Source organism: Primulina huaijiensis, chromosome 13 (genome assembly GCF_012295235.1).
Source record: "Primulina huaijiensis isolate GDHJ02 chromosome 13, ASM1229523v2, whole genome shotgun sequence".
NCBI lineage: Eukaryota > Viridiplantae > Streptophyta > Magnoliopsida > Lamiales > Gesneriaceae > Primulina > Primulina huaijiensis.
In genome coordinates, this window is record NC_133318.1 from 3,446,735 (window position 1) to 3,472,673 (window position 25,939).

General features: G+C 32.5%; 4 protein-coding genes and 2 long non-coding RNA genes across 7 annotated transcripts; 3 read left to right on the top strand and 3 right to left on the bottom strand.

Annotated features, from left to right (window-relative positions):
• Nucleotides 1-3,139: 3,139 nt before the first annotated feature.
• Nucleotides 3,140-3,467, top strand: LOC140956303 (uncharacterized). The gene is made up of 2 exons (XR_012171425.1): nucleotides 3,140-3,318; nucleotides 3,417-3,467. It is a non-coding gene; the product is annotated as an uncharacterized lncRNA (long non-coding RNA).
• Nucleotides 3,468-5,559: 2,092 nt separating this feature from the next.
• LOC140956302 (uncharacterized) lies at nucleotides 5,560-6,957 on the top strand. The gene is made up of 3 exons (XR_012171424.1): nucleotides 5,560-5,668; nucleotides 5,997-6,104; nucleotides 6,204-6,957. It is a non-coding gene; the product is annotated as an uncharacterized lncRNA (long non-coding RNA).
• Nucleotides 6,958-9,908: 2,951 nt separating this feature from the next.
• Nucleotides 9,909-11,428, top strand: LOC140956282 (tetraspanin-8-like). The gene is made up of 2 exons (XM_073412992.1): nucleotides 9,909-10,567; nucleotides 10,930-11,428. The coding sequence occupies exons 1-2, from the start codon at nucleotides 10,073-10,075 to the stop codon at nucleotides 11,242-11,244; spliced, it is 810 nt and encodes a 269-aa protein (XP_073269093.1). The 5' UTR covers nucleotides 9,909-10,072; the 3' UTR covers nucleotides 11,245-11,428.
• A 191-nt stretch (nucleotides 11,429-11,619) lies between these two features.
• Nucleotides 11,620-14,194, bottom strand: LOC140956283 (protein CHAPERONE-LIKE PROTEIN OF POR1, chloroplastic). The gene is made up of 5 exons (XM_073412993.1): nucleotides 13,940-14,194; nucleotides 13,768-13,853; nucleotides 12,878-13,260; nucleotides 11,964-12,040; nucleotides 11,620-11,868 (listed from the first exon to the last, which is right to left on the bottom strand). Exons 1-5 carry the CDS (start codon nucleotides 13,999-14,001, stop codon nucleotides 11,718-11,720), a joined length of 759 nt encoding a protein of 252 aa, XP_073269094.1. The 5' UTR covers nucleotides 14,002-14,194; the 3' UTR covers nucleotides 11,620-11,717.
• A 7,679-nt stretch (nucleotides 14,195-21,873) lies between these two features.
• LOC140991587 (putative late blight resistance protein homolog R1B-16) lies at nucleotides 21,874-25,206 on the bottom strand. 2 transcript variants are annotated; one of them, XM_073461629.1, is made up of 2 exons: nucleotides 25,100-25,206; nucleotides 21,874-24,811 (listed from the first exon to the last, which is right to left on the bottom strand). In XM_073461629.1, exon 2 carries the CDS (start codon nucleotides 23,225-23,227, stop codon nucleotides 21,917-21,919), a length of 1,311 nt encoding a protein of 436 aa, XP_073317730.1. In that variant the 5' UTR covers nucleotides 23,228-24,811; nucleotides 25,100-25,206; the 3' UTR covers nucleotides 21,874-21,916. The 2 variants fall into 2 exon arrangements, with proteins under 2 accessions (XP_073317730.1, XP_073317731.1); XM_073461630.1 differs by having other exon boundaries at nucleotides 21,874-24,805; nucleotides 25,100-25,188.
• Nucleotides 23,228-24,542, bottom strand: LOC140991887 (disease resistance protein RPP13-like). The gene is made up of 2 exons (XM_073462053.1): nucleotides 23,914-24,542; nucleotides 23,228-23,819 (listed from the first exon to the last, which is right to left on the bottom strand). Exons 1-2 carry the CDS (start codon nucleotides 24,540-24,542, stop codon nucleotides 23,228-23,230), a joined length of 1,221 nt encoding a protein of 406 aa, XP_073318154.1.
• Nucleotides 25,207-25,939: the final 733 nt, after the last annotated feature.

Consider the following 25,939-nt stretch of genomic DNA (forward strand, 5'->3'; position numbering starts at 1 on the left):
GTGGAAAAGCTTTTTTGCTTTTGTTGGGTTTCTCGAACAAGTGCCTTTCCCCACCTGTAACTTGTAATTATATCTCTCTGAAAAGATAGTCTTCTTGATTCCAATCTAAGACTTTGATTCCTTTGTAGAAATGGCTTGTCTTGTATTTGGATATCTGTTTCCTGTATTAAAAGAAACTCAACTCTTTCTAGATAAATTGCATAAAAAACTTTTCCAAATATCTCAGGTATTTCTATAAACTTATTTCTAATAAACAATTTTGAATGATGTGTATTAGATAGAGCATATAAAATCTGATAGGTAATAGAATATGTTCTATTACCTTCTTTCATCAGTCTTTTTTCCTTGAAATTTTGGTGCAATGTCAAGGCTCGGCTAAAATCTCTATCTGCCAAGTTGTAGGAAATTCTAGGATAGATTACTCCTACAATCTTTCCTGCACAGAGATTTCCTGAGATAGTTCCCGGTACTGAATCTTGAAAGTTCCCCATTCTTTTATCGCATATAGCAATATCAATGGATGAATCTATTCCTTCTTTGAAAGTAGCTTTTATCATAATTTGGATTGCTCCGATATGAATCCAGGACATAGTCCTTGCTACTTCTATATTGAGTTTTTGTAATTCCTCCTTAATTTCTTCAGAAAGAATTAATTGCATCTCCATTCTATATCATATAAGTTCCATTGGGATTGCCATTTTCCTTCTGAAAACTTTATAGATTAGATGATGCTTTCTGTTTCTTAGGCCAAGACTTCCTAAGAATTTTTCTACATGTCCTGCAGAGAATCCTTGATATCTCTGTAGACTAGGCTTTTCTCTCATAATCATTTGGACCATATTATGAAATATTGTTATCTGGCTAAAGAATCCAGACAAATCCTCATATGTTTCGTGTCGGAACACCTCGTCCTCAGTCAAATTCCGATTCTGTTCCATCAGATTCTCCCTGACTTAAGACTTCTTCTTCTTCATATATACTTTCATCTGAGGCAATATCCTCAAATCTGTATACCTGAATAAGATCTTGGTAATAAACTGCTTCTTCAATATCCGGGGTTGGATCGAAGCATTTAATACCTCTTTTTTCATTTTCTAGACAATTGGTTAAGATATGACCTCTTGCTCTACATGTCCAACATTTACAATCTTTAAAACTTTCATTAGCTCGAGTATGAGCTCTTCTGAAAGTTTTCTTCGTAGTTGTTCTTCCTATGCTTCTAGATGTACTCGATGCTTAGGATGATATCTTACTTTTTGATGGTCTGCTTCTTTGTCCAGATTTATAAGATCTGGCTTTTTGTCTAGACCAATCTGTTCTTGGTTTCCAAGAACTTCTTCCACTTCTTGCATAAGGATGAGTCCTAAAACTTTTCCTCTTAGGCTTCTGTGATTTGCTTCCAATAATTGTTGGAAGATCATTTTCTTTACAACACAAATGAGTGCGTTTGTTAATACTCTTTATACGTTCGTAATTCTTTTGTAATTTTGTCAAATGGCACCCTGCCATTTTTCCTTTAAGAAAAGAGGCTCTTTGTACCAATGTATATGGATTTCCAGGCACATATTCTCTTATGAGCATATCTCTCCAGGGACTTGGCATCTTGGCGAAGTAGAGCTGCATTGCTATGTCTTCTTCGACTCCTGAGTTCCATCTATATTTAGTGAATAACATAATCTATTCATCTACTAAACATATATCATGTAATTCAAGACTATACAGAGCCTGAGTATATTTCTTTTTCTTCTCTGTATCTTGACTGTTAAAATATTCTACCCCTATAAATTGTGTTTTAAATAGGGTGGTCATTCTTCCGGCTATCCCGCTAAGAGATTCTCCGGCTATGACTGATTCTTTGGTTTCTACCGAAGTCATGTCCCAAGCAATTTTCACTGATCTCATAAGACTCATTTCCAAAAGTATAATGAATCTTTCTCTGTTGAGATCAAGTGTTCCTGCTGCAATTGTCATAGCAGATGTCCAATCATCTATGAGATCTTCTCTGTTTTTGAAATCTAATACATCCAGGTTAAGCATAACCCCATAAGGATGTATAGGTTCTAGAACAGATTTCCCATGGGGTGTTTGGTGCAAAGAAATTTGATTCTTCCTTGACCTTGTTCCCGCTGGGTGCGCTTCTCCACAGTATAAAAGTCTGGTTGGGATTCTCTCATATTTATATTTTGAGATCCCACACTTTCTCTCGGTGGTTCTTGCGAAGATGACCAGGTTATGGTAGGTTGTTCACCCCCAGTCGTGTTCATCTTCAGATCTACAACCTTGATATTTGCAAAAGATTCTGCAAGCTCTTGTAGATCCTCTAGACCAATCTTTTCTAAAATCGTCATCAGATTAATTTCTTTACTGAGACTGTTTTGATTAGATTGATCATCTTTTCTTCTTCAGTTAATGGTTTGGGCAGCACTTTAGCTTTCCCTCTTTGATGTAGCAACGGTTCAGTACCAAAAGATGGTGGTAACCCTCTTTCTGAAATTCTTCTACTAGAACTTGGTTGTTGTTCTAGGTTCTGAATTCTTGTTCAAGTATCCTTTAATATTCCAAGAATTTCTTCCTGATTTTCAAAGATTTTCTCCACATTCTTTGGTACATAATATAGCATATTGCTATAATTTTGTACCGTCTTTTGAATTTCTCTAAGATCTGCGGAGAGTTTAGAAGAATCCGGTACTATTTTTAAAAACCTGTTATTTTGAATCATAAGCTTACCTTAGGACTCTGATAGGTTTATTCTTGATATCTGGCCTTAGTTAGATCTTCATGTTGCAAGTATTCCAAATTTTTGGAATAGTTGCTGTAAAGAATTAATCTTGAACCTAGGTTTGGATTCATGTAATTTGAGAAAATTCTCCTCCTCAAACATTTAATTACTTGATAATAATAATTTTGTATGTTTGAAATAATTTTACCTATGCTCTGATACCATTTATCCCAGAAAAATCGATCATTATAATATATAAGGGTATTTTTGTTAATTTAAAACGTATTAGGGAGTTTGGACAAAGTTTTTGAGGTATAGAAAATTAGCATAAAGTTAAATTTGGATTTAAGGATTTAAAACCAATTTTTCCTTATTAAAATAGTAAGATTATATTTTTTTACCCTCCAAATTTGAAGGGAACACGTGCTTAGCTTGCTTTTTGTGGCGGGAATTGGAGAAATTTCAGGTTTGTCTCCAATGGAAGGAAGCAAAGGCGAGACGATTTTTGAATCCTTGAATCTCAGCCCTCAGCTCTTCATCAATGAGGTCCTTAATATTGTCGACGAGGTCCTCGAATAGGCTTTTGATCACTTCCTCCAGTAATCCCCTCGCCAATTTCTGTTTGCCGAATCGTACACTCAACTGAAATTACTTGATTTGATTTTTTTTTTTTTTGTAAAAAAAAATTGCGGTACAGGGAGGCTTCTACGCTGCTGAAAACTGAGGGCACAGATCGATCCGAAGAACTGCTACTACTTAAATTATAATTCACCCAAGTGTAGGTTGTCTGTAAGTAATATATTTCGTAAGTACTTGATCGATCCACAGAGAGGTTATTTTAAGTTTAAATTTATTAATTTATAGATTACCAAATGCAAGAACGAAGTTTATAAATTATAAATTTTGTCAAGGCTCGAGGATTTATTCTTGGTATATGCAATATTGTGTAACTAAAAGTAAAACAATGGAAATCACCATAAATAATGGTTCCAAGAAAATTAAATATTTAAACACACACCTACTATAATATAGTTCCCACTATAGAAAATACCGAATGCACCGATATTTTATATATGGTACCTATGATTATATATATAACTATATAAATATATAACTGCATAAAGTAAATGTTAAATTAAATCATTATATTTCATTTAGAACAACAGGCAGAGCCACGCTATTGCCTAAATGAAATATATGATTTAATAAGTTAGTTGCGAGAAAATAAAAGTTAGTTGCAAAAAGTAAAAGTTGTTGCAATAAAGTAAATGTTAGATGCGGAAAGTAAAAATTAGTTGCGATAAAGTAAATGTTAGATGTGGAAAGTAAAAGTTAGTTGCAAAAAATAAAAGTTAGTTGTGATAAAGTAAATGTTAGATTGTTAGATATTAGTATTAAATCATAATATTTCATTTAGAACAACCGGCAGAGCCATGCTATCGTCTAAATGAAATATATGATATAATTTTATATATATATATATGTATAATATAACAATAATAATTGATGAAATATTTATTGTATAAAAATTAATCAACAAATCAAGATAATCACTTCAATGGTATCAAACATTTGATGTAAATTGATAACAACAAATAATACATTTATATACAAACAATAAAAAGAAATTAGATAAATGAAAAGAAATAAAAAAAGAATATACAAAATATAAACAATTTTACTTCGCCGAGAATTCATCCTCTTCACCTTGACATAATAGATTTAACTTTCCATGAGCTTACTTTTGATCAACATTAAAAACATCACTCATAATTGGGAAAATGAAATATATATTGGAACTTAGAACTTTTATACACACTCACACTATATTTTACAATGAGATAAAATGATTCTCAAGCAAGCACAAGGTTTCTATTTATAGGCCAAATATGAGAAATGGTCAAAAATTTTATTAATGCCATGTAGTTGTAATAGTAGTCTTTGTCTCCTCCAACTTCAATTCCATGTCCCTTCTTTCAATGCTTTGTTCCATGACTTTAATCACCGAATTTGACTCTGCTCAAAACAGCAAACATGTGGAGAATTGTCTGTAGATAAATTTGGCCACTTGGTTCACCTCATTTGGTTAAATATTGAAATAGTTATGATTTTTTTACTATATGTTGGTCATGATGAAAGTAAATCTGTTCTCCTTTTGATATTTTCACAATTTGATCATTTTAACCAACTTTTTAGGCAATAATGTCTTCTACAAAGTTGTAGATAATTTCTCAAGGATTTCAAACATTTTTGAATCACCTCCATTGGAATTTTCTTGCTTGAGTTATCATTATTTTACCAACACGTAGAAAACCTGGAAATAAAACATATTTAGTAAGACATTTAAATATAAACACACAATACTAAAATAACATAATTTTATAATTTTAATGAAACTTAAATTTTAAAATATAAGTTTTAACATATAATAAATTATTAACTTTAAGTTTCATCAGGAACTAACAGAGGTTTTTCGGACTAACCCTTTTTTCTTTTAGTTGAATTTATGCTCTTGTGGTTGCGTGATGGTTTTTTCGAAATTTTATGGCTTAGAATTTTACCTTTTCTATGAATTTTTTTTTGCACCTGTAGGGGGTGGCTGACATTTGGAAACTGATCGAATTGGGCCTCGACCAGCGGATGCAAAATGGGAAGAATACATTCTTCGCTTTTGTTTTAGCGTGCCAGAAGAATATTTACTGCCAAAAGCCGTATGTCTTTCTCATTATCGGTTTTAAAATCTTTTTTTAATGTTATTTGTCTTGTCTGGATTGATTGAAAGGTGTTAGAAGCATATATTCCTTGGCGGAGACATTTTACATTGCCGTCATTTAGTGGGTGTTAAAGTATCTTGCAACTTATAACTTTTTACAAGCTGTCACGCTGCTGGGTTGATTGATGAAGCATTTGAGTTGTACAAGAAACATGATACTACCGAAATGTTCCAAGGTAGCAATAACTAGTGTCTGACCACGAAGAAAGATGACATTACTTTGTAGCTTTGTGGAGCTAAAAAATTTCCTCGAAGTCTCCATTTTCACTCTGGAACAATGCTTTTTGTATACCTTAAAGGCGGTGCAAGGTCTCCTCCATGGATACCACCTATCGGTGTCCAAAAACTAGATTGCGTTGGATAGGCTATCTGAACATGAGATAGTTTTTTCCTTTGACTCGAATTTCACTGTTTCATTACTTCAATCATTTAACGAAAAGCTACAAATTTGCTAGATAATGATTTTGTTGTAGTGATGAACACCTTCTTGATTGATTTGGGCAGAGTTGATAAACATGGCGTCAGAATTTCGCCCACGCCTGGGGAACCTGAAAAGGAGAAGAGGAGAAGAATTTCAATCCGTTGATGCGTTGCGCAAAAACCATCAAAATGGTAATTACTATAACAAACTTGCAGAGACTGTCTTCAGTTACTTACCTTTATTTTATACATATACCAAGAACATCTAGCTTATTTCTATTGATTTTGTAGGGCTGTTAAATGCTACAATTGAAGAACTTCAGGAGTTTCTGGATGATATAGCAACATCATAATTAGCTTCTGCATCGTGTTCAGTCCCTATAGTTATTCAAGAATTCTGGATAATTGGTTTCAGTAGTTGAATGGTTGTTTTTCCATTTAGTCCACGCTTATCACTTAGTTAATCAAGTGAAATTAAAGTGAGTTAGATATAAAATCATATATTAGTTCTGATTTTCAAGAAATATTTTATTTAATTTACAAAATATGAACAAAGGATTGTGTGGTGGTGTATAAATAGCGGCCAAGGGAGGGCGGCCGTAGAGCACCGATTTCGGAGATCGATATAGTTAATTCCATTTGATGAGATAAAAGATCGTTGTTGTATAAAATATGAATAAAAGGGAAAAATGTTTTTTTATTTTGGAGAGTTTGAGAGGAAATGAGAATGTGTAATATATACTTCATATGGAAAAAGATATGTCGTAGAGAATATGTTGGTTGGAAGAGTTTGGGAAAGAAATAGTGAAGACGAGGAATATCACATCTATGTTTCTATACCTCTTCCTCAATTATTTCGTCTTATGTCTCAGGATCAGAATTTGCCATCAAATTAATGTGGTACGTGGTAGACACAATATCTATTGTGGTCGATGCATTTGTCAAAATTGTGCGGCAAAGTTGATGAAGAAGAAGAAGTGATTTCATGTATTTTCAAACGGATGAGAAGTTATATAAATAGATCTTACACACCTCATTTCTTAGTATCTCGTTCTTAATTCTCTTTTATCTCATTTTATAGCATTTGAGTGCTTAAGTTTTATAATATTTGTGATATGTTTGTTCTCTTGTATTAAAAGAATGTGTTCTTTTTGGAAACACACTAAGATATTATAACTCACAAAATGTTATAATGGAAATCGTTTCATCTTGTTTGTGGTTTGACAATAATAATTTTTAGTAATTTTTCACGTAAATCTCGATGTCTTATTATTTATTTTCATATTTATATATCAAGATGCCGCACTTGGGACCACCAAGTGGTACCAAAGCATCGGTTTAAAATTTCTTAAAATTCTGAGTACGCTTCGTGGTTGCTGCCTTGACTGATCTTCCACATCAGAAAAGATTTTTTGAGATTTTTATTAAGACGAAATTATTTTTTCCAGTCTACTAAATTGTTGTTGACATAATGTCGAGAAGGTGCAAGATAACAAAGTTCAATGAGAAAATAAACAAGGAAGCAATTTTAAGAAAGAAGAAATTTTTGGCGGCTAGTGGAAGTAGACCGAGGGAAATCATGAACGATGAGAAGTGGAACGAGATGGACTGTGACTCTAGTGGGAGCCACATGCATGGTAGACCACAGTCGAGAAGTCAGAACAAAATTTTTACTGATTTAAATGTAACGGTAAAAGGTATTTCAAAAAAGAGTGTACAAATAACGATAAAAGATCTCAAGGAAATGTGGCCAGTTCCTCATACGGTAGTGAAATATTATTCAGCAAAGCAACAATGATTGTAGAGGATAGAAAAAAATTTTGTGACACGTGGATTATAGATTCAGGAACGACATGACACATGACATCTCATAGAGAATGGTTAGATCGGTGTGAACAAGTCTCAGGAAGATCTGTATTCATGGAAAATAATCATGCCTTGGAAATCACCGGGGTTGATATTATCAAAATAAAATTGTTTGATTGCACTGTTTGAACTATACAAGAGCTACGAGATGTGAATGGACTGGCGAAAAATATTTTTTTCTTGGGTTAATTGAATAATATCGAGTGCAAAAATCGTATCAAGAAAGAGATAATGAAAATTATGAAGGACGCGCTTGTGGTTATGAAAGCGGAAAAAATTGTTACAAATCTGTATGTATTTTTGGGAGAAATACACAAAGTTGCAGAACTAGCTGTTGCATCAATTGATTATGGAATAAAATTAAAAGTATTATGGCATAAGAAGCTTGGGCATATGTCAGAACAAGAGTTAAAATTCTCTCAAAACGGAAGTAGATGTTGGGGCTTACAAAATATCAACCCTTTTATGATAATTGTGCTGCCACTAAAAAAAAACATATTAAAGTTTGGTACTTCTACTGAAAAAAAAGCATATTGAAACTGATTCATTCTGATGTTTAGCAAGCACTGGTTGTATCATAGGAGGAGAGATATACTTTATCTTGTTCATTGATGATTTATCTAAGAGATCTTAGATGTATTTAATCAAGAAGAAATCAGATGTTTTCAATGTCTTCAAAGATTTCAAAAGCGCAGATTGAACTAGATTTTGAAAAAAAAATCCAGTGTTTGAGGACTGACAATGGAAAAAAAATATATCAATGACGAATTTAATGCATTTTGTCAACATGAAGGCATCAAAAGACAGTTCACGATTTCTTACACACCTCAAGAGAATGGAGTAGCAGAACTGATGAACATGACTTTGTTGGACAAAAGAAGAACCATGTTGAGTACTGCGGGTCTAGCCAATTCATTTTGAGTAGAAGCAGTCAAAACTGCTTGTTATATTATCAATCGTTCTCCTTAAGTGTCGATTGATTTGAAGACTCTTATGGAGATTCAAGACCGAGAATTGCACCACAAACTTCTAAAAGACTTGATAAAACATTGGAGTTTACATATGATGCATATTCGAAAGACAAAAACTTGTGTGAGACGATCTCACAGGTCGTATTTTGTGAGACGAGTCTCTTATTTGAGTCATCCATGAAAAAATATTATTTTTTATGCTAAGAGTATTATTTTTTATTGTGAATATCGGTAGCGTTAACCCGTCTCACAGATAAAGATTCATGAGACCGTCTCACAAGAGACCTACTCGGTTGGAATTATGTCACTTTTTTAATTATGTGTAATTTTTGATTTTGTGTATTTTAGATTTATTTCAATTATGTGTAATTATATTTTTTAATATGTATCAATTATTTTTGAAATCCCAAATTATTAAATGAAATAAAAACTTAATATTTCAACATTATCTATGTAACATCATCTCAATATTGTTAGAACATACAATAAAATTATCAACACTGACATCAGCATGAGATGATGTTACCAACTTAATCTGACCAACTTTCTCACACAATTGAACATGTTTTAAGAGACCAAGTTCTTGTGTTTATTTTCTAGATCAAGTGTAAGAAATATCACAAAGCAGATTTATTTTGACTATTTCACTGGAAAACTCACTCACACATTCAATAAATATAATATACTTTTTTACAATTATAAATAGTATAACAATAATCACATTTCTAGCTATTGCTAACATATTTTCACAAAACACAATCAATGTGTTCTCAATCTCACATTGTTCCAGTCGAATGACTAATTTAATATTTTTTAAATTAATTAATTAATTAATTACAAATTATCGAGTTAATTTATTAATAACTGTTTTTTTAAATAATAATTTTTTTTTAAAAAAAAAGAAATTTACATGACATACCCCACGTTTACAGAAATAGCGACCACGTGCGTATCCAAGAATAACGGTTACGCGACGTGGCAACTCTCTATCCGTCCACGTCACCGTGCCGGTCACGCAAACCTAGGAGTTTCCGAACACCACCTCCTCCAGGGCAAAATGGGTCAAATCACTCAAACCTCACCCGAAACAAAACCGTTTTTTTCCTTTGTCAAAACCGTTGCAATATAAGACCGCTGCATTCCACCATTCTTGCCGTATTTTTCTGGCCATTTTACGTTTTCCATTCCTCTTCTTCTTCTCAGCCAAAAAACACAAAAAAAGGGCAGAAGAAAAACCTTCGTAAATCAGATCTTGGTCAGAGTTTTCCTCTACGGATCTGATCACCATTTCCTCTCCTCAAGAGGTCATTCGAAGACGAAAAGATGGCGAAAATCAGCAACGGCATCATCACTGGCCTCAACGTCGTGACCCTTCTGCTGGCATTGTCCGCCATCGGGTTCTCTCTCTACTTCCACGTGAACTCGGAGTCGGCGTGCCAAAGGGTCCTCAAGATGCCTCTCCTCCTGCTCGGGATCGCCTTGCTTGTTGTCTCGGTGTCGGGTCTGTTGGGCTCGTGCTGCCGCATTTCCGTGTTCATGTGGTTTTATCTGTTGGTGTTGTTCTTGCTCATCGTCGGGCTCATAGTGTTCACGATCTTCACGATCATCGTGACGAACAAAGGCGTTGGGAGAGTGCTTTCGAACAGAGGTGTGGGGGATCACAAGCTTGGAGATTATTCGAGGTGGATGCAGAAGTACGTGGTTAATGCAGATAACTGGGATGAGATCAAGAGTTGCTTGGTTGGCGTGAGATTGTGCCAAAGCATTGAGGCTGGCAAAGAAGAGGAGTTTTACAGACAACATTTGACTCCTATTCAGGTTTTAATATATATATATTTGATTCATATCTGTACAAGTTTGTTTTCAAAAAGAAAAATTGGGCAAGAATTTTTGAAATTTTAATATGTTAATTAGAAGCAGAAGAAATTTATGAAATACGTAATATTGATAGATTTTATAAACATTCGTTGTGAATCTTGTGTTACAAAAATGAGCGAGATGTGAAATAAATTTCAAAAATAAAAAGAGCATTTTGAAAAATTATTCGTGAAATTTAAATATTTTTTTCTTTGATTGAACTTCGAACTTTCCTTATGATCCTGTTGCTTTTAGGCTTATGATTCTCACTAATATATAAATAATTCTTCATGATGATGTTAATTGTCAACATTGATTACCAGTCTGGTTGCTGCAAGCCACCGAATTACTGTGGCTTCCAGTTCCAGAATGCCACATTCTGGACCGTGCCGAAAGCCGGTCCAGCGCAACCCGACCCAGATTGCAAGGCGTGGAGCAATGTCCAGACCCAGCTCTGCTTCGACTGCGAGTCATGCAAGGGAGCCGTTCTGGAAAACATCAAGAGGGAATGGAGGTTGTTGGCGATCATCAATGTCTGTATGCTCGTTTTCGTCACCATGATTTACTCCGTCGGTTGCTGTGCTCTCAGAAACAACAAATCCAATGGAGGATACTGGAAGCATAGGCCAGGTCCTTGATCGGATATATAAGAATTTGCATTAGGTTTTATTAAGTACAGACACCCTTTGTTTGATGTGAAATAGTATGCACTAACAATTCGTAGCTAATTCTGTTGTTATTTATGTATTAACGAATGATGATCATTTGTTGTTTCATGACTTAAGCATTTATGTTTTATGAAACACATGAGCCTGGTTTATCTTCTTGTTATATAGGAATATTTTACTTTTTTTTTTTATGTTTTCCACTTTGCTTTTCTGCCCAAAATTCGTGTTTTTCGAAAAAAGCCCAGAATTCCCCATTGATGAAATGGACACAAATTTTTTATTGATGAAATGCAACGTAAAATGTAAATCACATTGGAATAGCATTTGCATTTCAGGGCGACTATCGCAAATCGCAATCTTAATCATATAGTTAGTACCGAAGCATCAAAACATTCTACAAGAATCTTTTGCAATTTCTACACACCACCACCATGGGCATAGTTTCATTTCAGAAACGTACAGGCTAAAAACAAGAAAATATACGCTACCAGCGATGTTAGAAGTTCAAGCGTCCAAGTCGGCTGCAACAAAGATGATGGAATGAGCGGAATCAGTAAAGAACCACTAATCCAACCCACCACAAGAGCTCCAAATCTGAAATTCAGTTAAAAATTCTCATCAAGTAAGAAAGCTACAGGTTGCATAAGGTAAAGTAAGGGGACGTGAAGTTTTTGCCACACGTAACTCACCCAAAAATGGCAGCTCTAGGCAAGCTTTTGCTCTTGTCATTGAGGAAGTATATGCAGGCGGCCAAAGATAGTGCGACCTGAAATTGAAAATAAGTTTGTATTTGATACATGCAGTACAGACTTTTCAAAACATTGTTGCATCTTCTTTATAACAAAAGAAAGTTGCATCAACAATAGCATGAAGTCAATTGTTAAATCTTTCAAATGGTCAGATATTGTAAGCCATGAGGCAAAGACTGATAATTCATACAATTTTCAAAAATCAGTTGGGGTTTATACTACAGGAATGAAGAGATGTAGATAAGCAATAAGAGACCAACCTATGATAGTCATTAAGTTTAAAAACGTATAAAAGAAGCATCAAGAGAAAAGCTATGGCTAGTGTCTAAAAAAAGGATTTTTCCTAGATATACTGAAGTGATTTAAAATACGTATCACATAGTAATAACTAACATTAATATGTCAGATAATACTGTTGGAGATCACACAATACATTTTCCTATTAAGATACAGTGTGATACCAGAGGAGTTGAGAAGAAGTGAGACTTATGAAGATGGACATTGGATGGATCATGGAAGTGCTTTAAGCATCTCATGCACTGCCAATTTAGTCATACTAGAAATCAATGAGTGATTAAAGGAGTCCAACTATCTGAATGTATGATACCATCTCAAATTTGTGAATGAAATTTCATTGGAAGGTAAATATCGAAAGTAATACTTTTACAAAATGAGATTAGATTACAAGATATAATGCAAATTTTGCAATCGACTAAGGTCTCAAAAACTCATTAATAAAACCTTCCAACAAACTAGCTCTAACATTTAAGATTATCTTCAGATCATGGCAATTAAAACCAGGTGACAGAAATTAAGTACTGATTTTGTGAACAAAACACAAAAGTAAAACAGACCTGGAAAGCAGGTCCAGCTTCAGCTGAGTTCATCACACTCCAGCATGCCATGAATGAAAACAGGAACAACCTTCTTAAAATGATTACAGAAGGAGGAAGCTCCACAAAACTGAGTAAGTTCTTAACCCAGGGTGGAGATTCTTCGACCTTCTTCTTTAGCTGGGTCTTTAAGTTGATCTTGGTTTTTCTCCTATTCTTGAAGCTGGTCATCAGCAGTTTCTCGAATGCAGCTTCAATTGATTCTACACTTCTCTCATGACCAGCATATTGGTCCAACAAAAAGTTCCGTGCACTCCAAATTTCTTCCTCAGATGCATCAACAGGTATACCAAGGCGTTTATAAGGATTCCAGATATTCATTCTAGAAAATCTCAAAATGTTTCCTACAGAGAGTCCCAAAAAAAGGCATAAAATAATCTTAAAAAATGTGAGACAAGATACCTCATATATTTGCAATGTCCAAAAGAATAAGAAAAATCATAGTTTCACCATAATCCTCGGGTTCCAGCTCCACCCCAATACAACTATAGCACTACCATGCATTTTATACCTAAAACTAAAAACCACATACAAGTCAATGGAATAAGAGTAAAACGGTGTCCTCGTAAACCATTCCACTTCAAAAAATAAAAAAAAAAAAACTTAAATGATAAAAAACAGATGCCACTTCAGGATATAATTTATTTACACATGTCATTAACATTATAGCCAAACTGAACGCTCCAAAATTTGCCCAAGAACAGGATAAGTATGTACACATAAAAACATCATGATATAACTCAATGTCGCGAACATCGTTATACCTCCGACTAACAGCTAAAAAATGGAATTAGGTGTCACCCCCAGCTTCGTAAAAAATGACAACAGTTCTTCTCATTAAAGACATTTACCTCCATACGACGCATCTAATGAGCATCTAGGGCTCCTAAAGATCAAGCAACATGGCTCAATTTTCTTCGAATTACCCCATATCGAGCTGCGCAACAAAACAAAGAGTTGGTGAACAAAATAACTAGAAAATTGTCCAAAATTGACAAAATGCAAAACCAAACACCAGCTTACAGCCGTTGGCCAAGGAAAGGAGAGGAAATTAAGGTAGGGTTCGAGAGAAGAGCAGAAGCCATTAGCTTAGCTCTTGCTTCGTATTCCAGTGAATCGAAACACAACCTCAACAACTGAATCAAAGGTTTCTAAATTCGTGAATTTTGGGGATAATCGTTCGTGGAAGCCGCCCACCTCCAAATCCGTCCGGTTATATGGACGCTGAGAGGAGAGGAGGATACGAACTTCAATTAAGGAACTATTTCTTCTTTTAGTGTTGGCTTAATTACAAATTTGACCCTCCATTTATACCAGTTGTCATTTTACTACATATAAAATTTTTTTTTTTTTTTTGCGAAAAAGATTCGTTATAATTGATCTTCAATATGAGAACTCGTCAAAAATTGACGTCACATGAATTTTTCTATTTTCCTAATAATTGATCTCCAAGGGCTTCTTCACCTTTTACAACAAATTTCTTAAAGATTTAATAAAATAACGTAAAAAAAAAAATTTAACAAATTAAAGTGTCACGCCTCTTGAAGAAGCGTGACTTTCTATTATTTTTTTTAAAAAAAAGAAAGGCGAGGCGTGACTTGCCTTTAATTATTTTTATTAAAATATTGCAAGTCACGCCTCTTCAAGAGGCGTGACTTGCTATTAATTTTTTTTAAAAAAAAAGAAAGGCAAGTCACGCCTCTTGCCTTTAATTTTTTTAAAAAAAAAGCATGGCGTGAATACGTGGAATGAGCACATGTTAAAAGCTGTGATACATTAACTCTGACCCGCAACACAACACATGTTAAAAGCTGCCACACATATTTTTAATAATTTCGAATTTATTATAATATTATAAATTTTCTTCTATAAATTGAACACTTATTATCTCCTTTCATTCACTCGTTTCATATTTTTCATTCACTCTTCTCATTTTTTCATCGGTAAGTTTTTGTATATGTTTCAATTTATTTTTTTACCTTTTGCATATTTTTCAAAAGACGAATACTCAGCACATGTTTTTTTTTTGTTTTTGCAGGTTCTTTTTATTTGGACAACTTATATTAAGGTATGTATACCTACATAAATTATTATTTTTTTTAAAAAAAAAAGGCGTGACTTCTTTTTGAAAACATATAATAATATGGATTTTAAAAAAAGGGAAGTCACGCCTAATTAGTAGGCGTGACTTCCAAAAATAATAATTTTTTTTAAAAAAAAGGGAAGTCACGTGACTTCCCTTTGAGTAATAATAATTTTTTTTAAAAAGGGAAGTCACGCCTACCAATTAGGCGTGACTTCATTTTCTGTGATTAAAAAAATTTAAAAATAATTTAATTTAATTTTTTTTAAAAAAATGTATTTATATCATCGATCGATACAATGTGGTCACAAGCTGCAAATTTATTTGTTCATAATTGGATGGTAGTGAATAAATTTAAAACCATATGTTTTATCTGTTTTGGAAGCACACGTGACTTGTTTATTTTTTAAAAAAAAAAAATAATTTGTGATGTTATTGAAGAACCAGAGTAAAAAAAATGAGTTGCAGTTTTATTAATTATTGACATATGTTTGTTTGGATTTTTTTAATTGTAATTCGTATGTTAGAGTGATATGATTTTTTAATTATTTTTTAAAAAATAGATTATTTTTAATTATTGATATATGTTTGATTATAATTTTTTTAACTCAAATAACTATTTTTTAAAAAATACGCTATCCGTTAATTATGAACCACGATAATGTTATATGTTTATTTGGTTGGTTATTGTTAATATTTATAATATTTTTATAATCATATGTTAGGATAAAACTAATTGTAAATATAATATGTTTTGTATTTATATTTGTGTGAACTTGTTTTTCTTAAAAAAACCGTGACTTTTGTATTTTTTTTTCGAAAAAATAATAATAATAAATAAATTCTCAAATATTTTAATAAAATACATTTTCCAATCGTTATTATTAATTACACGTTAGATTCAATTAATTCTTTAAGAAAGATTCGAAAATTTAAATATGTGTGTGTATTTAATTTTTATTATTAAAATAACTTCGTATTTTCAAAACTCGTAGATTGTAAAAATATTATTTTTAGTGTAATTATAATTTTTTACTTGTAGTTAATGATTTATTTTATATTTTTTTATAATTGATATTGTATTTGTTTTGTTTATACAATATAGTGATAGATGATAATAATAATAATAATAATACTAATAATATATTATTCTTATTATTGATTGTAGGATGTCGTTACATGCTGGACCTGTTGATCTTACTGTTCTTTATTAGCAACAAACACATATATCTAATTTTATTACGCCTAACAACTTGGATAACACCCTAAGAGTGCGTCGATCAGATAATTTAATTTGGGCATTGTGGAACAGTGGTATACTACACCATCGTGTCCGATCATGTCTAAACGAAATGGGCTTTTACGGCATCCTCTTATGTGGTGATTATGTTTATGATAATCATTTGATAACCGCTCTTGTGGAACGATGGCGCCGAGAAACTCATACTTTCCACCTGCGAGTTGGCGAAGCCACAATCACGCTACAAGATGTTGCGTTAATTTGGGGGCTGAATGTTGATGGTGATCCTATCATCGGGACTGATGTATCTTGCAAGTTTACTGTATGGCAGATTTATTGTTATGATTGGTTAGGTTTTATGCCACTTCAGACAGACTTCAGATCCAACAGTTTAAAGTTGACTAATCTGTACTTACACTGTACACAAACAGTAATTGATGAAAACAGTACAGACATAGAAGTGGCACAATACTCCCGATGTGTTGCGATGTTGGTTATCGGTGGTTGTATGTTACCTGATTCTGAAGGTTGTGCGGTCAAACTGTTGTACTTGCATTTTCTGCAAGATATACATAAGGTTCGTAGTTATAGTTAGGCAAGTGCTGTACTTGCATATTTATATCACGAATTGTGTTCCGCCTCTGAGTCAGGAAAACAAGAAATCGCAGGCCCTTTATACATATTGCAGGTATATTTATTACAATTTTTATTTCAATGTATACTCCTTTTTATACATATTTATTAAACTCAATTGTTTTTGTAGATTTGGGCATGGTCAAGAATGATTCCTCTATGTCCTGACCGCTTAGGATACAACCTCATCGCTCGACCTTAAAATGAGAACAACGGTGATAATATTCTTCCAATTCCACCATACGGAGCAAGGTAATAAATGCAACATATGATATAAAATTGATAACGTCATCTTTATTTTATAATATTACGAATTTAATGTGCATACAGATGGAAAAATGTATTCACGTGGACACATACACCTACACATTCTGTGCGAATCATTCATGATGTACTTGACAAGATGGGAGATTGTCAGGTGTTTACATTTCATTAAATATAAATTTCGTATATGTCATACATTATTGCTTGGGTATATGATTCGTTTTTTCATTATTTATAGTTCAAATGGCTTGTTTACGACCTCGAAGTTGTGGATGTTTTGTCATTGCCCTTAGAATGTAGACATCCGACTTTCTGGCGAAGTGTGTGCCCATTGATATGTTTTAACATTGTGGAGATGCATCGCCCAAATCGAGTTCTTCGGCAATTTGGAATGTCACAAAACATTCCAATATCAGCACTTGATGGAGATCATTTACATGAATGCTCGAGACGAGGACGCAAAAATTACGATTGGGTCAAACATCATAGACTGATGGTGGATGCGTGGGAAAATCGTCGTAATCTGATTGTTGAGAGTGATTTGGTTGAAAATTATAGCATGAGATATGATTATGAGACATGGTATGATTCTATAACTCGACGTTTCATATCTCCTAAATAGCCTCAACAAATCGATTACGGTTATCAGCCCGGAGATGCATATTTCAGACGTATTGTGGTAAGTGCTTGTTAAACAATTTATTTTCAACACTTTGCATTATTCTATTAAAATTTATTATGCATGTGTTTGATAAGTTTTTTATTTTTATTTTATAAAGAGAGATGAGACATCAAATTTGAAGAATTTGTTTGGAGGACTCTCTGTTGATGATCAATCGCGTGAAGCATTAGCTGAAGTTGTTAAAAAAACTATCCAGACCTGTGATTTACTGTATGAAATGTCCTTTAGAACACCCGAGCAACAACATCATCATGCTAGGACTTCAAACAGAAGGCGAAGACTGAGAGATGATGATGTAGCCGATGAACCATCATTCTCGACCCCTGACTGGCGACAAAGCATGAGTACACAATCTCCGACGTCTCATTCCTGGCCTCACAGCTCACATGGTACATGTTTTTATTATCTAACTATTTTGTTTAATTTCACATTCATGGTTCTTATTCAACAATATATTTATTTTACTTTCAGGAGATGATCCTTCGCATGGTACGACTACACAGTCGCCCGTAACTCTTGGTTGGGCTTCCACTTCACATGGTACATTATTAAATATCAACGCAATTTCTTTATATTATCGAAGTATATGTTTATTTCTATCTCCACGTCATTCCTGGCCTCACAGCTCACATGGTACATGTTTTTATTATCTAACTACTTTGTTTAATTTCACATTCATGGTTCTTATTCAACAATATATTTATTTCACCTTCAGTGGATGATCCTTCGCATGGTACGACTACACAGTTGCCCGTAACAATATACTTATTTCATCTTAAGTTAATAATAAAATCATACTACTTATTTTTATTTAATAAATTAATAAAAAAAATTTATAATAATAGATTTTATGTTATTTGTGTAAAATAAATCAAGCGTAATATTTTTTTATAACATACCTAAATAAAACAAAAACCATAAGAATTACAATTGTAAGTGTTATTTTTATTATAAAATAAAAAATCGTATTTCTTATTTATATCTTACAAGTTAATTATAATAAAATAATATTTTAATAATAGTAAGTTTTCACAAATACGCACGTGGAATGAAATAATAATTAAATAAATTAATTATACAACTGATTTTATGTTTAATAAATTAAGAACAAAAATACAATATTTATACTAATAAATTTTATATTACTTGTGTAAAATAAAATTGTAATACTTAATTTTTTATATGCTAACTTTATAAAACAACATCAATAATAATTAAAAATAAAAGTATTATTATTATTTTCAAAAAAAAAGTTGATTATTATTCTAAAATACAAAAAATATATTTCTTAGTTGTATCTAATAAGTCAATAATATTATAAATAATAATTTTTATAATATAAATTTTTGATACTACGCATGTCAAATAAAATAATAACATATGAAATTAATTGTAATATTTATTTACATTTAAGTAATTAAAAACAATATTAACCGTATTTATAATAAAAACATTTATATTATTGGTGTAAAATAAATAAATCGTTACACTAATTTTTTTTATATACTACCTTTATAAAACAACAACAATAAGTATTTTTATTATCATTTGCATAATATAAATTAATAAAAATAACTAATAATACATAGAAACATAATTAAACATTTTAATCATAAACTCAAAACGTAAGAAGATGACAAATTCATAATTTATATTCGAATAATCAAGTAAATTAATTTAAATCAACGCGTACATCAAATAGAAGTTCAAAATCAAAATTTTATCTGCAAATATATAATTACAAATAAATAAATTAACGATTTTAATCAAACATTAAACCACAAACTTAATTTAATACATACAGACCTCATGTGCTGCAATTACTTGATCAAACATCGAACGAAAATCTACAGGAATGAACAATAAAGATGCATTTAAATGCAGAGAAACGAAGAATGATAGAAGCACAAGAATAATACATTTGCACCGAGGGCAAACATATATAAGCAAATTTTCATCAGATAAAAAACACACCATGTTAATACTTATCAGTGATACATCACATCACTTTATCACGCAAATTTTAATCAAATTTTTTTTATCGTTTTCTTTGTAAAAGAAAAAAAAGATGTATGCATTATTGAGTATAGGAGTTGTCAGTATTTCACATGCCACGATTCTTTGCCGCAAACGTCCAACAATTATTTTAAAAAAAATTCAATAAGTCACGCCTATTTACTTGGCGTGACATATTTAAAAAAAAATTAAAGTTAAGCCATTGGAGATGGTGTGACTTACTTTTAAAAAAAAATTAATTTTGCAAGTCACGCCATTGGAGATGGCGTGACTTGCTTTTTTTAAAAAAAAAACAAAAAAGTCACGCCATCTCCAATGGCGTGACACATTAGTTTGTTAAAATTTTTTTTTTACCTTATTTTATTAATCTTTTATCATATATGCTGTAAACAATTACAAAGCCCTGATCTGGAATCTGAGAACTCGTCCAAAATTTGACGTCCCATACTATGAGAGGAAAAATAATAATCAATTTTTTAAAAAATTACACAGAAAATAGATAATATTTTTTTAGACCAAAACATGTCAGACAAAAACTTGTGTGAGACGGTCTCACGGGTCGTATTTTGTGAGACAGATATCTTATTTGGTTATCCATGAAAAAGTATTACTTTTTATGCTAATAGTATTACTTTTTATTGTGAATATCGGTAGGGTTGACCCATCTCACAGATAAAGATTCGTGAGACTGTTTTACAAGAGACTTACTCAAAATGTCATCGAGTTGTGTATGTATTTAGACCAATATACTTTTGAAGAAAACGATTTTTAGTTGAAAATGAAACCAAAACATTGATTAATTTTTTTATATTTAAGTTAATTGCATTTTGTATAAATAAAATACTCCGTCTCATATAGACATAAATTTTTCACACATATTTAAAAAATTAGAAAAAAAATTCACAAAATAAATGAGTATTTTAATATGATATAAAAAATTATTGAAAATAACTAATATATTAAATAAATAAGATTATATTAATAAAAATTAGAGAAAATAATATTAAATATAGATATTTAATTACATATTTGAGACGAATGACAAAGAAAACATAACATTTATATTTGGGACGGAAGAGTGACTTGATTACAAACTAATAAAAGGTTTTTATGTCATTCATCATCTCTTTTTTGAAAACAATGTCAAATTAATTTTATTTTTATTTTTTTGAAGATCGAATTTGTAAAAGGTTTTTAATTATTATAATATGATAAAATTTATATCGAATTTATTATTTATAGACTTATTGTAATGAAACTGAATAGGCTGATTTACATACATCACCATAATGTGCTATATTCATCAAGCAAATTGCTTTCTATTTGTAGCCATTTCTTTCTGATCAGCCAGAGCTACTACTACATGAACCTGCTAGGATTTAAGCTCTCAGATTAAGCATTGCCAGTGCCTAGGAAGGATACTCTCAACTGCCAACAAAGGTCAATAATGTTAATTGTTTCGTATCAGTTGAATAAAATCTCAAGGAATTGCATATATGGACTTGGACAATCTTCTCTCTTGAGCTAACTTTCAGGATTATTGAGTTAGGTTTATGTCTCAATCTTAACAAATAATCGAGAAAACAAAAAGAACTGATAGCAAGACACCCAACTTAATGATCGAAGTAGTTATTCTTGACTATAAAAGGAAGTAATAAGATTGCCCAACAATACCAAAAATTTTCCTCCAGGTCTAATTGAAGGTGATTCAACAATGGAAAAGTATACAATGAAAGAAATATGCTTTCAGATCATGCGGTAAACAGTGAAAAGTACATAATGCAAGAAATATGCTTTCAGATCATGCAGCAGACAATTTTTGGACTTGAATAAAATCTGATCAAGGGAACCATCTTCTGTGGATATAAAACCAAGGACATCAGACAACTCAGTTTCTTTTATATGAATGAAATCTCATTAAAAATAATAAATAGAAGCATTCACTCATAGGTTGTTAATAATATCATAGTAAGTTTTAATAATGAAAATTAAACAATTTCTTGTTAATAAAAGTGAAGTGATGAATAATGAATAATATGAAACACTAAATTTTACTTTATATTTAACTTGTTTGTAGCTGCATCAATGAACACGAACACGAACATCAAGGTCAAAATTTCCAAAGTTTTGTTGTTCCTCTTTTATCTTCTCTGCAGAAGAATTGGTTGAATCACTACAGCAAGATAATGAAATTGATTGAAGTGTTGGTATTTCTCCAATACCATATGGAATTTCCTTTAAGAAAAAAAGACTCACGAGTTGAAGTTTCTCAAGGCGTGGGAAGTGAGAGCTGTCTGCTATCCACTCCTCAAGATCTGTAAAACAAATTCTCAAGGACTTCAATTCAAGGAATTGTCCTTCCACAGGATTCCATTTACGCCCTTTGACAGCATAATCCATCAAATTGAGAACTTCAAGATGAGGCAGCGAGCCGACCACAGTCAAATCTTCCCAACACAATCCACATCTTCTCAAAGTCAACTTCTTGAGCGAACGTGGAAACCTGAGATTATTTGGCGGCACATTCACTTCACTTTCAAAGAAAAGTGATTCGAGATTACGTAGATGGGCAAGATTGTAAACTTTATAGCAATCCCATCCAAATCCACTGGGGAATAGCCAGTAAGTAATTCCCAGTTTTTTTAAGTTTGGGATTCTAACAACCACCTCATCTGTACACCTGAAATTCCTTATCTTACAGAGTGTTTGCAGGTTTATCAGAACAATAATATCTCGTCTGCCATTTGTGCTGTTTGTGCTTGGAGGATCAGGCAAATATAACTCTCCTTGTTCCCATTTTAGATGCCTGAGTTGTGGCATTTCCCATATTTCAGCCGGTAGATTTATTGGTGTCTCACTAAAACTACCAGCAATGGTAACAGTCTGCAGATTCCACAGTAGGGATAGAGATTCTAAAATATTATTCAACAAATCTGGAAAATATCGAGCCTTAAAATCAAATAATCTAGAGTTAACTAAACCCACAATATTTCCATCAGAGCATATATAACCCCTTTTTAGTACTTCTCGCAGTGTATGCGGCTTTGCAAACTCTCTGACGGATCTTCGTGTTCTAATAAGCCAAGGATTATTATCAAAGGTTCTGGTATGATTGTCGAGGCTATGCGTCATAGTGTAACAAACAAATTTCTCCTTTTGAGCTTCCCTGAGTCCTAGTTCTCTTAAGAGATCATGCATGGTGCAAGTTTTGATTTTGTTTCTAGACCCGTAATCCTGAACCTTGATGAGATTTCTACCTATTAGATCTTTTAAATTATCCTCTGCAATTTCCTCCAAACATCTAGATCTATTCGGTTTAAGAATCCCCTCCGCTACCCATTGATTAACTATCCTTGAAATTCTAATCTTATGGTCCTCCGGAAATATCGCCATCTACAGGAAACATGGTTTTAGATGAACAGGTAAGTGCTTATAACTTAAAGATAATATCACCAAACAAAGCTCGTCACCTCCCAAGTTTAATGCCGGACATGTATCATTAGCAACACACACCCAATATTCAACAGTTCGACTAGACTTGGCGAGAAGTCCACTAATAGCAACAATGGCTAGAGGAAGTGCTCCACAATTTCTCACAATTGTCTTTCCTACTTCCTTGAACTCAGGAGGGCAACTTTCTTTTCCAAACACCTTGTCACAAAACAAAGCCCAACTTTGATCCTCGTCTAGAAAATGTAGTTGATGAGGGGTACACGAGCGAAAATCATCAGCCACATTTGTTAGTCTTGTAGTGATCATGACTCGACTACCATTGTTATTATCTGGAAAAAACCTCTTTATGTCATTCCAACACTTGATACTCCATAGGTCATCCAACACAATCAAATATTTTCTACCACACAAACGTTTATACAACTGTTCACCTAATTCATCCTCAGTCGCTTGAGTAACTTCTTCACCTTCCTCTTCTTTTCTACATTCAGCAAGGACATCCTTCAAGAGGGCTAAAATGATATCGTGCACGCTATATTGTTGAGAGATTGTAGCCCAAGCCCGTAACTGAAAATGCTGCACGATAAGTGGATTCTGGTAAACATTTGTGGCAAGTGTGGTCTTACCAATACCACCCATCCCGACAATTGAGATGATCCGGAGATTGGATCAGTGTCCGGTGTTTCTCCATGATTTGAATCAAATCTTTATCAAATCCCACCATAGTATTCTTGCTGTTGGAAGCACCTCGTATGAATGAACCAGCAGTCGCAGCTTTTCTTGGCTGCTCCATAATTTTTATCCCTTCGGTTTCCTTGATCTTCATCACATTTTTCTGTATAGAACCAATTTCTTCTACTACTTTCTGCAAATCTTGACTCAACAGAGTTGAGCTCCTCAATACATAGGGGAGGGTCATTTTTCTAGAACAAAGTTTGAAATAGCCTAAATAACTAAATATCCCGCTCCTTCTCCCTCTCCTTTCAGCTTCAGAATCTTCTAGAATTTGATCGACCACACGACTTGCAATGACATCTTGCGCTGCATATGCTGAACTTGCAATTTTTTCCTCCAATGCATGAATCTCATCTCCCCTTGTTAGCGAAAAATCTTCAATAAAATCTTGGAGGAAAGTAATATTTTCGAGCAGAAAATGGATCTGGGCTTTGTCAAGAACAGCTATTTGGCGCGGTGGGTATTGCAATAACTGGTCAAGAATGTTTCCGAGAGAGAGAAGGGATGCATAAGCTGCCATTGCTGATTTCTGATTTCTCAGTGCCCAAAACCAATCTGTGATTTCATGCGCCAACGTTGGCTTTACCGACGTAGAATTCCCAGTTGAGGCAGTTGAAAACGAGGATCGATCTTATGTTTGGAAGGAAAATGTGCAGCAGCTTCAAAATGGTTCAATCAAAAGGAGCGTAGGGAGATGCACCTATCTTTTTCAACAAGTACTACACTTGAAATATCAACGGGTGCTCTTCTAGATATCAGCAACTCTGTAGAGCTTCAGTTCTACTGTTCCTGGAAAATAATTGAATGCAAAGTGAGAAGAAGAAACTCACTTGAACGGAGAATCTTAGTTCAAGAGGTGATCAAATCCAAGATACTGCCTTTTTCCGCATATAATCATAGAAGATCACATAAACAACTCGAGATTAAAAAACAAAATCAAGAAAGGGATGGTTATGCTGTTTATCAAGAAAGTGAAGCCCACAAAACAGAATTAAATTTAGCAACACTTGATATGATTTATCAACCATCAAGATCCAAAAACAGAAGGAAGAAGAATCAATCAAAAGACAATACTACCGCTGCCACTGTTCAACGATAAATCAGGGAGTGATCAAAATGTTGGCTTTACTGGAATCCATTATCCACTTTGAGTAATCGTTGTTAGACCAATAATTGAGTCCACTTTGGACAATTTTTAGGAATATTTTTCTAATTTAATATTACTATTTTAATTTATATATATATTTTTAAATATTCTTAGGTTTTTAATTGAATAATACCAAAATTAAAAACAAATTTTCAAACTGATAATGCTTTCTTGTTTAAAAATAAAATAAAAGGCATGTGGTTTTTGACATGGGAGCAATTTGTTTTTCATTTTTACGATTTAATTTGTAAAATATTTTGAATTATTACAATATGATAAAATTTATATCGATTGTATTAATTGTTGAGATATTTTATTTTTTCAAATTTAAAATCCAGTTCTCTATATTTTTAATCGTAGAATTTTAATTGTCAAATTATATGAAATGAATAATGGATAAAATACTGGGGAGAAATAATTTCTTTCCAAAAAAGTATGATAATTCAGTTAATTTTTCAAAATTTCTGATAAATGCGTTAATATTTTTAATAATTATTTTATATTGTTTATATCAAGCATAATTTAAAATATACCATGTTGCCTTTATTTTTAATATTTAAAAAATTGTATTTCAACATGTATATATTTGAAAACAAAACTCAAGAAAAAATGTTATAGTTTTTGGTATAACTAATATTAAAAATATTTAACGACTGAAATATGTGGTCCAAATTACAACTAATAAATGTTTCTCAAAAGGGCTTAAAAAATGATTTCTCAGCCCCAAAATCTATACTATATTGTTTGTCAAAAGGAAAAAAAAATTTGAA